Source organism: Staurois parvus, unplaced genomic scaffold, assembly GCF_062004578.1.
Source record: "Staurois parvus isolate SC_StPar_1 unplaced genomic scaffold, SC_StPar_1.0 ptg000503l, whole genome shotgun sequence".
Lineage (NCBI taxonomy): Eukaryota > Metazoa > Chordata > Amphibia > Anura > Ranidae > Staurois > Staurois parvus.
In genome coordinates, this window is record NW_028318299.1 from 432,791 (window position 1) to 448,985 (window position 16,195).

General features: G+C 47.0%; 1 protein-coding gene across 1 annotated transcript in view; it reads left to right on the forward strand.

Annotated features, from left to right (window-relative positions):
* The first annotated feature begins 4,664 nt into the window (after positions 1–4,664).
* Positions 4,665–16,195, forward strand: part of LOC149451951 (uncharacterized) — a 52,077-nt gene continuing 40,546 nt past the window's right edge. Inside the window, exons 1-2 of the mRNA XM_089689907.1 lie at positions 4,665–4,725; positions 10,742–11,020. Of these exons, the coding sequence (XP_089546033.1) occupies positions 10,768–11,020 (253 nt within the window). The 5' untranslated portion in view covers positions 4,665–4,725; positions 10,742–10,767. The remainder of the gene's footprint in view (positions 4,726–10,741; positions 11,021–16,195) is intronic.

Consider the following 16,195-nt stretch of genomic DNA (forward strand, 5'->3'; position numbering starts at 1 on the left):
ACCACTTTAAACTCTATTCCAGACTGGAAAGGCCTGCTATGGAATTTAGGGTGGAATTCTACACCTTGTTTTTTCGTGAGGTGGCTCTTAAAATCGATATCAGACCTAAAGGGTTTAGTATGAATCTAAAGGGGAGATGCATTTTTTTAGTTTATGTTATCCCCACTGTTTGTACATATTCACCTTTCCATCAGCAATTTATTATTATTTTATTATACAGGATTTATATAGCGCCAACAGTTTGCGCAGCGCTTTACAAAATGAAGGTAGACAGTTACAATACAATTTGGTACAAGAGGATACAGAGGGCACTGCTTGTTAGAGCTTACAATCCCTGGCTGAATTTGCAAAGTGCGAATGAGTCACTAGTTGTTAGGACACTGGCAGGTGCCAGTTCCCTAACAACCAGGAGGAAGCTGTCACAAATAGCAGTGCTAATATGACTCACAGTGCAGATGGAGATTCATTCAGCCTTTTGCACAGGAGGATCCATAAACTATACACAGTGCAGAGGTCTCCCACTGGTCGAATATTCACAGCCTACAGTGTCCTGGCTATATTTTCTAATGGTGAATGTTAACTCTCAAGATTGAATGTTCTTAGGCTATTTTTATTTTATGATGTTCAATTTTCAGATGATTGTTCTTATCTCTGCCTCCTCCTGTAGTTTTCTTCAGGCAGTCAGCAATAGGTGGGGCCTGCTGGGTCGCTCCAACAGTGCTGCCTTCTGCACAGACTATGTACAGCACAGTCATGATGTCACTGCTATTTTTACAAGGTGATATCTGAGTTTACAAAGACATTTGTACACACAAAGTGGATTTAAACCCTTAGTGGCTAAAATAAATATATATTTAAAGTATTTTGGGTGCCTGGAGTTTCACTTTTACAACACAAAAAACAAAGGTACAACCACAAGTGTGTGTTTCTCCTTCATTCAAGGTGTCCACAATAGGCCTGTTCTTTATATAATAGGATGCATTTATTCTAAGCAGTGTCTGCAATTCTATAAAGCTTCATCCCATATTATACAATGAGGGGAAGTAAACAATCCAGCAACATCCTTTTGTAGAGAGATTTACACAATGTATCATTTTAAAATCTCTCAGCATCTCATGAATTTCCTTTCATTCTATCTACATACATTGTTAGTTTTATTACAGTTAAAAGGGGAACAGAGGTAATACTTATAAGCACTTATACTCATCTGCTCTGTTTAATGGTTTTGCACAGAGCAGGCCCTATCCTCCTGTTCTCAGGTCCCCTGCTGGTGCTTATGGCTCCCCACCAAGTGCCCCCATAGCAAACCACTTGCTATGGGGGAACTTGTGTGTGCTCTCTCCTGAGCTGGCTCCATAGAAGACACACAGATGTGGTTCGACCCTGCCCCCGCTCCCTCCTTATTGGCTGTCATTAACAACAGTGGAAGCCAATGGATCCTGCAGCTGTGTTTGAGGCTATGAGTAGGAAGAGAGCTGTGAGAGCTGTCTAGCTGCAGTATGTCCCTCCCCATGCTTTAGTGCACCCAGGAAGGACAGGTGCAGCATCCATCTCCACTTCAGGAGGGACAGGTGCAGCATCCAGCCCCACTTCAGGAGGGACAGGTGTAGCGTCCAGCCCCACTTCAGGAGGGACAGGTGCAGTGTCCAGCCCTGCTTCGGGATGGACAGGTGCAGCATCCAGCCCCACATCAGGAGGGACAGGTGCAGTGTCTAGCCCACTTCAGGAGGGACAGGTGCAGCGTCCGGCCACGCTGCAGGAGGGACAGGCGCAGCGTCCAGCCCCACTTCAGGAGGGACAGGTGCAACATCCGACCCCACTTCAGGAGGGACAGGTGCAATGTCTGGCCTCGCTTCAGGAGGGACAGGTGCAATGTCCGGCCCCGTTTCAGGAGGGACAGGTGCAGCCTCCACACCCACTTCAGGAGGGACAGGTGCAGCCTCCACACCCACTTCAGGAGGGACAGGTGCAGTGTCTAGCCCCACTTCAGGAGGGACAGGTGCAGCATCCACACCCACTTCAGGAGGGACAGGTGCAGCGTCCACACCCACTTCAGGAGAGAAAGGTGCAGCATCCAGCCCCACTTCAGGAGGGACAGGTGCAGTGTCCAGCCTCGCTTCAGGAGGGACAGGTGCAGCATCCAGCCTCGCTTCAGGAGGGACAGGTGCAGCGCCCAGCCCCGCTTTAGGAGGGACAGGCGCAGCGTCCAGCCCCGCTTTAGGAGGGACAGGTGCAATGTCCGGCGCAGTTTCAGGAGGGACAGGTGCAATGTCCGGCCCCGCTTCAGGAGGGACAGGTGCAGCCTCCACACCCACTTCAGGAGGGACAGGTGCAGCCTCCACACCCACTTCAGGAGGGACAGGTGCAGCCTCCACACCCACTTCAGGAGGGACAGGTGCAGCATCCAGCCCCACTTTAGGAGGGACAGGTGCAGTGTCCAGCCTCGCTTCAGGAGAGACAGGTGCAGAGTCCAGACCCACTTTAGGAGGGACAGGTGCAGTGTTCAGCCCCGCTTCAGGAGGGACAGGTTCAGTGTCCAGCACTGCTTCAGGTGGTACAGGTGCAGCGTCCGGCCACGCTTCAGGAGGGACAGGTTCACTTGCTATGGGGGAACTTGTGTGTGCTCTCTCCTGAGCTGGCTCCATAGAAGACACACAGATGTGGTTCGACCCTGCCCCCACTCCCTCCTTACTGGCTGTCATTAACAACAGTGGAAGCCAATGGATCCTGCAGCTGTGTTTGAGGCTATGAGTAGGAAGAGAGCTGGGAGAGCCGTCTAGCTGCAGTACGTCCCCCCCATGCTTTAGTGCACCCAGGAGGGACAGGTGCAGCATCCAGCCCCACTTCAGGAGGGACAGGTGCAGTGTCCAGTCCACTTCAGGAGGGACAGGTGCAACATCCAGCCCCACTTCTGGAGGGACAGGTGCAATGTCCGGCCCCACTTCTGGAGGGACAGGTGCAATGTCCGGCCCCACTTCTGGAGGGACAGGTGCAGTGTCCAGCCCCGCTTCAGGAGGGACAGGTTCAGTGTCCAGCCCCGTTTCAGGAGGGACAGGTGCAGTGTCCAGCCCCGTTTCAGGAGGGACAGGTGCAGTGTCCAGCCCCACTTCAGGAGGGACAGGTTCAGTGTCCAGCCCACTTCAAGAGCGACAGGTGCAGCATCCAGCACAGTTTCAGGAGGGACAGGTGCAGCGTCCAGCACAGTTTCAGGAGGGACACGTGCAGCGTCCAGCACAGTTTCAGGAGGGGCAGGTGCAGCGTCCAGCACTGTTTCAGAAGGGACAGGTTCAGCGTCCAGCCTTGTTTCAGGGGGGGCAGGTGCAGCGTCCAGCACAGTTTCAGGAGGGACACGTGCAGCGTCCAGCACAGTTTCAGGAGGGGCAGGTGCAGCGTCCAGCACTGTTTCAGGAGGGGCAGGTGCAGCGTCCAGCACTGTTTCAGGAGGGGCAGGTGCAGCGTCCAGCACCGCTTTAGGAAGGACTGCATTTGGGGTGTCATTAACTTAATATTGGCACCTGATGCAGATCGCAACTGCAGTGCATTTTGAATGCGGTAAAGGAAAGAAGCGCACAGAATGCAGGTTTCCAGCACCGCGTCTGGTGGGAACTGGTCCTTAATGAGTCCTAAATGAGTAGAGGCTGATTACTTGGGACTGCTCCCTGAACCTAGAGAATAGGGTAAAGCTGATTTCACTCAACCAATCATGTTCCAGCAAAAATCTATTTTTTTTATTTTCTTTCTCTTTTTTTAAAATGTTCTTGACATGTGGTAACTTTGCTTCACCTTATTTACTAATATTCATTTTACAACATTCTTGAAAGTCGCACTCAATGCTATGGAGTTGATTTACTAAAACTTCAGTGGGACAAAATCTGGTTCAGCTCTGCATGGAAACCAATCAGCTTCCAGGTTTTACAGTCAAAGCTTCATTGGTCAGCACAATGGCTGAATGGTTAGCACTTCTGCCTGGCAGTGCTAAGGTCATTGGTTTAAATCCCAACCACAGCACCACCTGCCTGGAGTTTGTATGTTCTCACTGTGTCTGTGTGGGTTTTCTCCAGATACTCCAGTTTCCTCCCACACTCCAAAGACATGCTGATAGGTTAATTGGCTCCTGTCTAAATTGTCCCTAGTATGTGTATGTATGAATGTGAGTTAGGGACCTTAGATTGTACACCCCTTGAGGGTTAGGGACTGATGTGACTGTACAGTATAATATATATGTGAAGCGCTGCGTAAACTGACAGTGCTATATAAGTACCTGAAATGAATTGAACATGTTGAAGATGGAAGCTGATTGGCTCCCATGTACAGCTGCACCAGATTCTGACAGCTCCAGTTTCAATAAATCTACCCCGAAGATTTTTTTTTTATATTTAAATATGCCCTTGAATATGCCCGAAAAAGTACATGAGCTCCTTTGGGGCAAAGTGACATGTTTTGGCCCCAATAGACCTCACTGGAAGTGCCTGAAAAATAGTGTAACATGCATTTTTGTGCATTTTCCTAGCCCCCATAAAAGAATGTGCAAAAACACTCAAAAAATGCCTGAATGCGCGCTAAACACACGGTCGTCTGTAAGAGTTAAATATTCACATTGTGGTATGCTCTTTATACGGCATGTCCTCCCTCCCTCTCTTCCTCCTCCTCCTCTTGCAGTTAGTTTCACTTTCACCAGAATCTTTTCTTTTGTTATCAGGAGAAGACGGAACCCCAACATTCACAGTAAGTTCAGAGATCCTGCAAAGGGGTAACAGGGGTGGGGGAGGGGTAAGATAACAGATCAGACAGGGAGACGCAAAGAAACAGGCTGGGAGGAAACAGATATATCTTCATACAACAGGTACAACAATATGCAACAGACACAATATTATACAACGATCTGCAACAGAAATATTATTATACAACAGATACAAGACAGATAGGAAGAGGAGAGACAGGTGGGGGAGTCTGGGAGGGAACAAGAGATATATTATTATACATTGGCTAAGTGGTCAGCACTTCCACCTGGCAGTACACGGGTCATTGGTTCAAATCCCAACCACAGCACCACCTGCCTGGAGTTTGCATGTTCTCTCTGTGCCTGTGTTTCCTCCCACACTCCAAAAACATGCTGGTAGGTTAATTGGCTCCTGTCTGAATTGTCCCTAGTATGTGTATGTATGAATGTGAGTTAGGGAGCTGAGATTGTACGCCCCTTGAGGGTTAGGGACTGATGTGAATGTACGATATACACTGCTCAAAAAAAACAAAAGGGATACTTTGTAATCAGAGTCTAGCATCAAGTCAATGGAACTCCTGGGATATTGATCTGGTCAGGTAAGTAGCAGAGGGGGTTGTTAATCAATTTCAGATGCTTTGGTGTTAATGAAATGAACAACAGGTGGACTAGATGGGCAACAGTGAGATGACCCCCAAAACAGGAATTGTTTTACAGGTGGGGGCCACTGACATTTTTTTCCCTACTCATCTTTTCTGACTGTACCTGGACCCCACAGAGGTTACACAGGCAGTCCAACTCCTCCAGGATGCACATCAATTTGTGCCATTGCCAGAAGGTTTGCTGTGTCCCCCAGCACAGTCTCAAGAGCATGGAGGAGATTCCAGGAGACAGGCAGTTCCTCTAGGAAAGCTGGACAGGGCCGTAGAAGGTCCTTAACCCATCAGCAGGACCGGTATCTGCTCCTTTGTGCAAGGAGGAACAGGATGAGCATTGCCATAGCCCTACAAAATGACCTCCAGCAGGCCACTGGTGTGAATGTCTCTGACCAAACAATCAGAAACAGACTTCATGAGGGTGGCCTGAAGGCCCAACATCCTCTAGTGGGCCCTGTGCTCACTGCCCGACACCACAGAGCTCAATTGGCATTTGCCATTGAACACCAGAATTGGCAGGTCCACCACTGGCGCCCTGTGCTTTTCACAGATGAGAGCAGGTTCACCCTGAGCACATGTGACAGATGTGAAAGGGTCTGGAGAAGCCGTGGAGAACGTTCTGCTGCCTGTAACATGGTTCAGCATGACCGTTTTGGTGGTGGGTCAGTGATGGTCTGGGGAGGCATATCCATGGAGGGACACACAGACCTCTACAGGCTAGACAATGGCACCCTGACTGCCATTAACCTCCCTAACGGTATTCCCGAGTGTAGCTCGGGGTAAAATGTCAGTACCAAAAGCGGTAACCCCGAGCTACACTCAGGCTTACCATGCGGCGCTGCATAGGGATTCCCTGCAGCACTTACCTTGTCCTTCGCTCCCACGATGTGTCCCCTGCAGCGTCCCCGGCCATCTCCTCCGGCCGATGCCGGCATCCGGCTTCTGTGTTCCAGTCCCTGTGACGTCGGGAAATTTGAAAATGTAAAAAAATGTCATTTTTTTCTAAACACATTTTTCATAGTAAAACATTGCTGTTTCAACCCATTTCACATACATTTTGTCCCGAGTGCTTTGTCCGGCGCCCTGCCTGCGTTTTGTCTGCTCTTTCTGCCTGGAAACTGAGAAACGTCCATGGCGTCCAAAAAGCGTCCCTTTAGGTCAGACGCGGTTTTAGAGCGGCTAGAGAACAGCGATAGTAAATCAGAACCACTTGCAGAATTGAGTGATAATGATTCGTGGGGGAAATTCCTCATCAGACACTGAAAACGATTCTGCGACTTTGCTCAGCGATGTGCGAACTTGGCGCTCTATTTCACATTTCAGTGTTTTCGGTTTGATTATATTATTGAATTAAATTTATTATTATTATATTATTATTTTTTATGATTATTTATTAAATTATAATTTATGATTTTGTGTTTCAAATTTTATCCTCCCCGGGATGTTTACTAGATTCTTGTTCAGACAGATTTCAGTGAGTTATTCCTAAATATTACAGGCCGACAATAAAAAAACTACATATTTCCATGCAAAAAAATGTACCGCTTTCAGCACAAAAAATCTGAAATAATCAGACCGCTAGGGAGGTTAAGCATTGGGATGAAATCCTTGGACCCATTGTCAGACCCTACGCTGGTGCAGTGGGTCCTGGGTTCCTCCTAGTGCAGTGGGTCCTTGGTTCCTCCTGGTGCGGTGGGTCCTGGGTTCCTCCTGGTGCAGTGGGTCCTGGGTTCCTCCTGGTGCAGTGGGTCCTGGGTTCCTCCTGGTGCGGTGGGTCCTGGGTTTCTCCTGGTGCACTACAATGCCCGGCCTCATGTGAGGAGAATATGCAGGCAGTTCCTGGAGGATGAAGGAATTGATACAATTGAATGGCCCCCACACTCACCTGACCTAAATCCAATAGAACACCTCTGGGATGTCATGTTTCGGTCCATGCACCACCAAGAGGTTGCACCTCAGACTGTCCAAGAGCTCAGTGATGCCCTGGACCAGATCTGGGAGGAAATTCCCCAGGACACCATTTGTGGTCTCATTAGGAGCCTCCCCCGATGTTGTCAGGCATGCATACAAGCACGTGGGGGCCATACATAATGAAGACCATTCTGAGTTGCTGCAATGACATTTCACCAAAATGGACTCGCCTGCTGCATCATTTTTTCACTTTGATTTTCGGGGCGTCTTTGAATTCAGTCCTCTGTAGATCGATAATTTTATTTCCATCAAACGATGGGACGTCCTTACATTCCTCACACATCACCCCGTCCATGTCAGTATAGAGATCCAGCAGGAGATTTGTCCCCATTGAGATCTGATTCAAAGTGTTCCTTTCATTTTTTGGAGCAGTGTACAGTATATGTAAAGTGCTGCATAAATTGACGGCGCTATATAAGTACCTATAATAAATAATAATAATTATACAGATACATTATTATGCAACAGATACAACAATATGCATCAGATAAACTGTAAATAAACTACAACAATATACAACAGGTACAATAATATACAACACATACATTATAAAACAGATACAACGATATAAAACAGAAAGGTCATCATACAATAGATACAAAATCAGATAGAAAGAGGAAGAGAGACAGGTGGGGGGAGTCTGGGAGGAAACAAAAGATACATCATCATACAACAGATACAACAATATACATCAGATGCAAGAAAATACAAAAGATACATTATACATCAGATACAACAATATGCGTCAGATACATGATAAAGAAAATACAACAATATACATGAGAGTCATTATAAGACTTCTTGCACACTTGAGCTCAAAATGCTGCTTTTACAGACTTTTGAAATGTTTCTGCCTCAAAACACCCCTCCATGTTATCCTATGTGTCAATGCACATTTTGGGGAGTTTAGTGGTAGGGGCAGAAGAAAAAAAACTTACCAAAGTTTCATTCAGGAGAAGAGCTTTTGAACATAAAAAATTGCTCAAAAGTGCCTAAACATACGTAATGGGCATAGATACGCATAAACACACTTTAATGCTAGGTGCGTTTATGTGCGCTCTATTGGTAATGCATTCAACTCTGCCAGAATTCTGGTCAATAGAGTGTGATAACTCTAGGCACAGGAATGCACATAAATGCGCATAAACGTCATTAACATACATGCAAAAATGTGTTAGCTGCTGCTAAACTCCTGTAGTAGAAAAGGCATCAATAGAATACAGTGTGCATGAAGCCAAAACAAGGTACAACAATACAATACAACAGATACTTTATAAAGAAGATACAACAATACACAACAGATACATTATAAAGAAGATACAACAATATACAGCACAACAGATACATTATAAAGAAGATACAACAATATACAGTACAACAGATACATTATAAAGCAGATATGATCATATTCAGCAGATACATAATAAAGCAGATACAACAATATACAATAGAAACTTTATAAAGAAGATACAACAATACACAACAGATATATGATAAAGAAGATACAATTTACAACAGATACATTATAAAGAAGATACAACAATACACAACAGATAGATTATAAAAAAGATACAATTTACAACAGATACATTATAAAGAAGATACAACAATACACAACAGATACATTATAAAGAAGATACAACAATATACAGTACAACAGATACATTATAAAGAAGATACAACAATATACAGCACAACAGATACATTATAAAGAAGATACAACAATATACAGCACAACAGATACATTATAAAGAAGATACAACAATACACAACAGATACATTATAAAGAAGATACAACAATATACAGTACAACAGATACATTATAAAGCAGATATGTTCATATTCAGCAGATACATAATAAAGCAGATACTACAATATACGATAGAAACTTTATAAAGAAGATACAACAATACACAACAGATATATGATAAAGAAGATACAATTTACAACAGATACATTATAAAGAAGATACAACAATTTACAACAGATACATTATAAAGAAGATACAACAATTTACAACAGATACATTATAAAGAAGATACAACAATTTACAACAGATACATTATAAAAAAGATACAAAAATATACAGCAGATACATTATAAAGTAGATACAACAATATACAGTACAACAGATACATTATAAAGCAGATATGATCATATACAACAGATACTTAATAAAGCAGATACAACAATATACAATAGATCGTTTTTATTATGTTACCAATAAAAGTGAATAGATTTTGTTATTTGGACTGTGTTGGGTTCCCTAAATGCCATCTCTTCTCTTTTGCTTTCAGTTTGATGTATACAACATAGGCTGGGATTAGGGATGAGATGACAGTTTGGTCTGAAGCTAGGTTCAGACCAATCTTTGGATGTTCAGATGAACGCTGATACTACTGTCTGTTTGGATCCATGTGCTGTGGGAGCTGAGCATCATATGTAGAAGCAATATTTCTACCACCTTCTATATATAACAGTTTCCCACTATCATTGGTTCCTAAGAATGCCGCGGGTGTTGCCCCGTTCCTAGGAACCAATGATGTGACCAGGAATCCTGTCCATGTTAAACATAGGGGCAGGAATGGCACTGAACTCATTGCCCAATTACGGTGACTGGCCATGTCCATATCTGGTTGATGATGTCACCACCATCCCGGCCCCTTCCTGTATATAGCCAATGACAGCTCAGGGAGCTGTCATTCAGCTATGTGTTCCATGTGTGCTTTTAAAATGATACTGTTGGCTATTAGGTAAATAGGTCTCATATATATTGTTCATATGATTTTGTTAAGGGAATAAAGTAGCATAACCAATTTAAAGTTGAACTCTGGGACTTACCAAAAAAATCCCACCCCTGCATGCCCTCCCCCCATCACCCTTGCAATGCAGGGGTCAAATGCATATTATTTCTAGGGTAAAGGAAAGGCTGTATATGTACAATGCCAGATTTATAGAGGAGGTAGCTGGGGACCAGTCACATATCATGAAGGAAGGCTGTGGGAGCATAGAAAAGGCTTTGCATTATGGGGAGGCCTCGCTTGGTGCCCCAAGTTGGATTTTAAAACTACACGCCCCCCTAACACTACCCTATCTACAGGGAGAAAGGCAGACTGACAGCATTGTCACTCTATTACCGAAAATTGAAAAATAACAAATCAGCTGGCAGGATCGACAAGTTATAACACTACTGGGGGACACATCATAATTGTAATTTTTGCCCAGAATTCGATTTTGCCCACTTGCCCTAAGTTCCATTTTATTTTCTGATGTCCTGCTTGGTAAAAAAGCTTGAGGTTTTCCGAAGGCACCTTAGAAAGAGGTCAGGAAAACAGAAAATGGCCAATTTATATTACAAACTCAGTTGGTATTTTTCTATTTTTTTTTTACGCAGACTTGTGTTTCCTAGAACATCTAAGAATGACACAAAACGTTGGAATATTCTCCAGGTCTGCTGAATCTGACTATTCCTGGTTAATGGACCAGCTAAACGAATGCTGTAAGGTTCTTCCATTCTACATATCTAATAACAATCGCTATGACCTGATAAAATCCCTCAACCAATGCCAATTCGCCGTATTGTATCACAGCAAAAACAGAGGCCGAATTAATATCACCGATGTCACCGATTCCCTCTACGATGACGAGATAGACCTGCTGTCTGACAAACTTGGTAAGTCAAAAAGCCATCTTCAGGCCTAAACTGTCCGACAGTCTTTTGATCCCTTCTAAACCTAATCACTGAAATCCCATATAAGATTTACAATGTTAGGGTTAGTCTCCGCAGTTAGCAAACAGGATATTTTGGAGGCAGTTTTTCCTCTCCTAAAATGTCCCAAACCACCTCATACAACTGTAACAATGCAACTGATAGAAATGGGAAGGTATAGCCTGGTCACCATACACCTGGCCACCGTACACCTCCATGATTAAGTCCCAGGAGAGGGGCGAAACACGTGGGGAGCATGGCTAGGAGGAATTGAGCCGAGGTTGCTTTTACCTGCTAATCATTTGGATCGAGCACGGTGTGCAGTGGCAGGACTATCTCTCCATATTTCTACAGTGTGCTTTGGGTCCAGACAAACCTTTCCCCAGCCATCACCCTCACTAGTCAGCGGCATTCAATTAATTGGACTTTGTTAGCCTGAACAGGGACTACTAAGCATTTATCGTGGGGCACAATGCAATTGATAGGTACAGAACCCATAGACGTGGCAGCATTGTAGTGTAAAAAAAAATGCTAAGTGCGGCAGAAACTTCCAGCTTCCTGACCCAAGGGGGGTCACGCACGTTTACAAAAAAACATGAGGTGCTTTTGTAAAGTGTTTGTGAGCGTTGAACTTGTAACACCAGTGGTCCAAATTTCAATTCCAAAAATTGTTTTCAATATTTTTAAGTCCGTACCTTTTATAAAATAATACTACCGGTAAGCGCTTTGTGCACTTCCAGTTGTGGGGTGATCACTATATCCAAATTCTGGTTCTATACTGTCACCCCATCACATGCTCCTCTGGTGGAGACTACAAGCTGTTGTCCAGATACACGTTGCACAGGCATGGACCAAACTTGCCATCAGTTAGAAAGTCAGCCAAGAGGAATGATGTGCAGATGACATTACAGTGAGTGCAGGTGGAAAAGTGGGTGACAGAGGGAGGAGATCAACAAATAGAATGAAAAGAGAAACATAAAAGCAAAAGTGTTATTCTATAAAAGAAAATAAATATATAAATTGTTTATGATGCACCATGGCACCAAGGCAAACTTTATTTATCTCACAGAAGTGTGTTTCTACCATGAAAAGGCCACTTGGTCAAGGTCAAGGATTTTCAATCCTCCCTTGTCTTGGTGTCACCTTGCTCACATAGCCAGGATGTGCACTCAATGGTGCTGTCTACATAGGCCTCCCACTATTCATCACATAGCCAGGATATGCACTCAGCGGTGCTGTCTACATAGGCCCCCCACCATTCATCACATAGCCAGGATGTGCACTCAACGGTGCTGTCTACATAGGCCCCCCACTATTCATCACATAGCCAGGATATGCACTCAACGGTACTGGCTACATAGCCCCCCCACTATTCATGACATAACCAGGATGTGCACTCAATGGTGCTGGCTACATAGGCCCCCCACCAGGGGCGGACTGACCATTTGGAAATTCGGGCACTGCCCGAGGGCCCAGGGTCAGTAGGAGGCCCCATGAGATGCCCCTGGTAAGTTTTTCATAGGATTTTTTGAGTTTGGGCAAGGACACAGGAGCCCCATGATCCCCTATTGCCCGGGGGCCCCATGAGTTATCAGTCCGCCCCTGCCCCCACTATTCATCACATAGCCAGGATATGTACTCAATGGTGCTGGATACATAGGCCTCCCACTATTCATTGTGATGATAAGCCACAAATGTGCAATTCAGTTGCATTGACCAACACTGACCTACAATGAGGCAGAAAGAAGGATGTCCCTTCATGCTGTATATGTATTGTGGTCAGTATGGAATTACAGTGCCTCTACAAACAAATTGTCAGGGATCCCCTCGATCCCCGCCGCGTTGGTCCCGGCGCAGGCGCAGTATGCCGCCCGGCGCAGGGACTCGAGCACTGGTTCCGGGCCGGCCGCGGCGTTCGAGTTCGCGCATGCGCAGTAGAAGCCGCGGCCGCCCGCTGGGCACCAATGGCAGCGCAGGGCGGGATATTTAAACGGCCCTGAGCTGTCATTCAGTGCCTTCTGGTCTTTCCTGCATTCTGAATCCTGTGAACCTGTACCCTGTAAGTTATTGACCCGGATTGTACCTGACCTTGCTGTTTTCGCCTGTTCTGACCCTTGCTTTGCCTGACCTCTCTCCTGAATGCCCCCTATTGGATTTGACCTGCTGTTGCTGACCTGGCGTGTGACCCGACCATTCTATGCCCGCTGCCTTGTACCTTGCCGCCCTCTCTGTTACCGACCCGGCCCGTCTGACCCTGCTCATCCATCCATCCATCCCGTGCAGTGGGGTCTTCTGACCTCCTCACATCAGACTCTTCCCCGTGGGAGCCCCTTGCGCATACTACTACCACTGACGGACGCACCCGGTAGTCGCGACCTGGTCTCAGGGAGCTCCAAGTCCATCCCCACCATCAGGGGCCCTGGTGAACAAGCACCCTGGGACTTAGACTCCGTGCGCTGGGGACGCCTATTCAGTGGAGTGCTAGTAGTACCGCCGGGCGGTCCCTTACAGTACCAGAAGGCCATGACTGAGTCTAGAGGAGGTCCCTCGCCGCTGGAGGAGATCTGCAGGCACCTATCCAATTTGACACAGGCCGTATCGGCCCTGCAGGATAGATGTCAGCAGATTGAAACTCAATTCCAGGCCTGCACTATATCCGTTCCTGCCCCACAGGCCGCGGTCCCCACACCTCCAGCTGTAGCAGCCCCTGTGCTGGTGTCTGGGGCATCCGCACCACTCCCGGCGGCCGACCCCCGAGTACCCTTACCAGAACGTTTCCACGGGGACCGCACTCGGTTCAGATCATTCCGCGAGTCCTGCCTCCTCTATTTTGAGCTACAACCCCGAACCTTCGTGACTGAATCCGTGAAGGTGGGGTTCGTCATATCCCTCCTGCAGGGTGAACCCCAAGACTGGGCCCATCGGTTACGGGGAAAAAATGACCCTCACCTTGGTTCGGTTGACAGTTTTTTTGATGCTATGGCCATCCTTTATGATGACCCGCAGCGGGCAGCTTCTGCTGAAGCTACTCTGTACACACTCCGGCAAGGCCGCCGAGCGGCGGAGGAGTACGCATCTGAATTTAGGCGGTGGATGGGGGATACTCGCTGGAACGAGTTCGCACTCCTGCATCAGTTCCGTGTTGGCCTATCAGACGGCCTGAAAGACGAGCTCGCCCGGGTGGAGGTACCTGAGACTTTAGAGGACCTAATAGCACTGACCATTAAAATTGACCGTAGACTGCGGGAACGCAGGTTTGAGAGGTCCGGCCAGGGTCACGGAAATCCCTGGGGATCATTTCAGGGTCCCAGTCAAACACTTAGGCCAGTCATCCAAAACCGGCCACCTGGAGACAACCCCGAACCCATGCAGCTCGGCCTGGCACGGCCTAAACTATCCCCAGAGGAACATCTGCGCAGACGATCCCAGAACCTGTGCCTCTATTGTGGAGAAGCTGGTCATATGGCGCGTTCCTGCCCGCAGAAACTGAGTAAGTGCACCTCTTCTCCCTTATCCCTTGGCAATGTTGGTCCATCCCAATACTTAGTGGTGCCCCTTTCCTTTCAGCTTCCAGAAAGGACCGTGGAAGTATCGGCCATAATTGACTCTGGGGCATGCAGCTGCTTCGTGGATATTAATTTTGCTCACCAGCAGGGTATTCCCCTTCAATTGAAACAGAAGGGGTTCAATATTTATTTGGCCGACGGTTCCCGAATAAAATCGGGGGTAGTGAACCAGGAAACCCCCTCCATCACCACTGTCATTGCCGGCCAGCACCAGGAACTCCTCCGCCTGGATGCTATAGCTTCACCCCTCTTCCCAGTCATTCTGGGGCTCCCATGGTTACGGGCCCATAACCCCCAGATTGACTGGGAGACCGGAGTAATCACGTTCCCTTCCCCATACTGTCGGATATACTGCCGCACTTCGGGCCCGGGGACCCCCCAAATCCTCCTGTGCTCTGAGGGGGAAGCTGAATTAAAACAAGTAATCCCTGCAGCCTACCATGGGTTTCTAGATGTGTTCAGCAAACGGGGAGCTGATACTCTACCCCCCCACCGCCCTTATGACTGCCCCATTGACCTGTTACCCGGCTCAGAAATTCCTTTTGGGCGAATCTTCCCCCTTTCAGAGCCCGAATTGGGGGCCCTAAAGGAATATATCGAGGACAGCCTCCAGAAGGGGTTCATCCGCCACTCCACTTCACCGGCGGGGGCGGGAATCTTCTTTGTTGAAAAGAAGGACAAAACCTTAAGGCCATGTATCGATTACAGGGAATTGAACAGGGTCACGATAAAAAAACGTTACCCACTACCGTTAGTACCTGAGCTGTTCCAAAGTTTAAAGTCAGCAGTAGTTTTTACCAAGCTGGATCTGAGGGGGGCGTACAACTTGATTTGCATAAGGGAGGGGGACGAGTGGAAGACGGCCTTCCGCACCCGCTTCGGTCATTTTGAATATCTGGTCATGCCGTTCGGGTTGTGTAATGCTCCGGCCACGTTTCAACATTTTGTAAATGATATTTTTAGGGACTTTCTGGATGTCTTTGTGATCGTTTATTTAGACGACATTCTGATTTTTTCCCCGTCTCTGGGGGAACACAGAATACATGTAGCAAAAGTATTGGGGCGGTTGCGGCAGCATGGGTTGTACGCCAAGGCAGAAAAATGTTGTTTTGAACAATCCAGCATTGCCTTCTTGGGCCTGATTATCTCCACCGCGGGGGTCGCGATGGATCCCCAGAAGGTCGCTGCAATACTGGATTGGCCTGAACCCACAGACAGGAAAGGCGTCCAGCGATTCATCGGCTTTGCAAATTTTTACCGGAAGTTCATCAAGAACTTCTCGGGTCTGGTCTCCCCCATTACTCAGCTAACCAAGCTGGGAACCCGATTCAGATGGACACCAGAAGCGCAGGGAGCTTTCGAAGCCTTAAAGAAGCTGTTCACTTCGGCACCCATTTTGGGTCACCCAGACGCCGCTCTGCCCTACATCTTGGAGGTAGATGCATCGGAGAATGCGGTAGGCTCCATCCTCTCCCAACAAAAAGGCACCAAGGAACTGCTCCACCCGGTAGCGTTCTTCTCACGGAAGCTGACCCCAGCGGAGAGGAACTATGATATCGGTGACCGTGAGCTA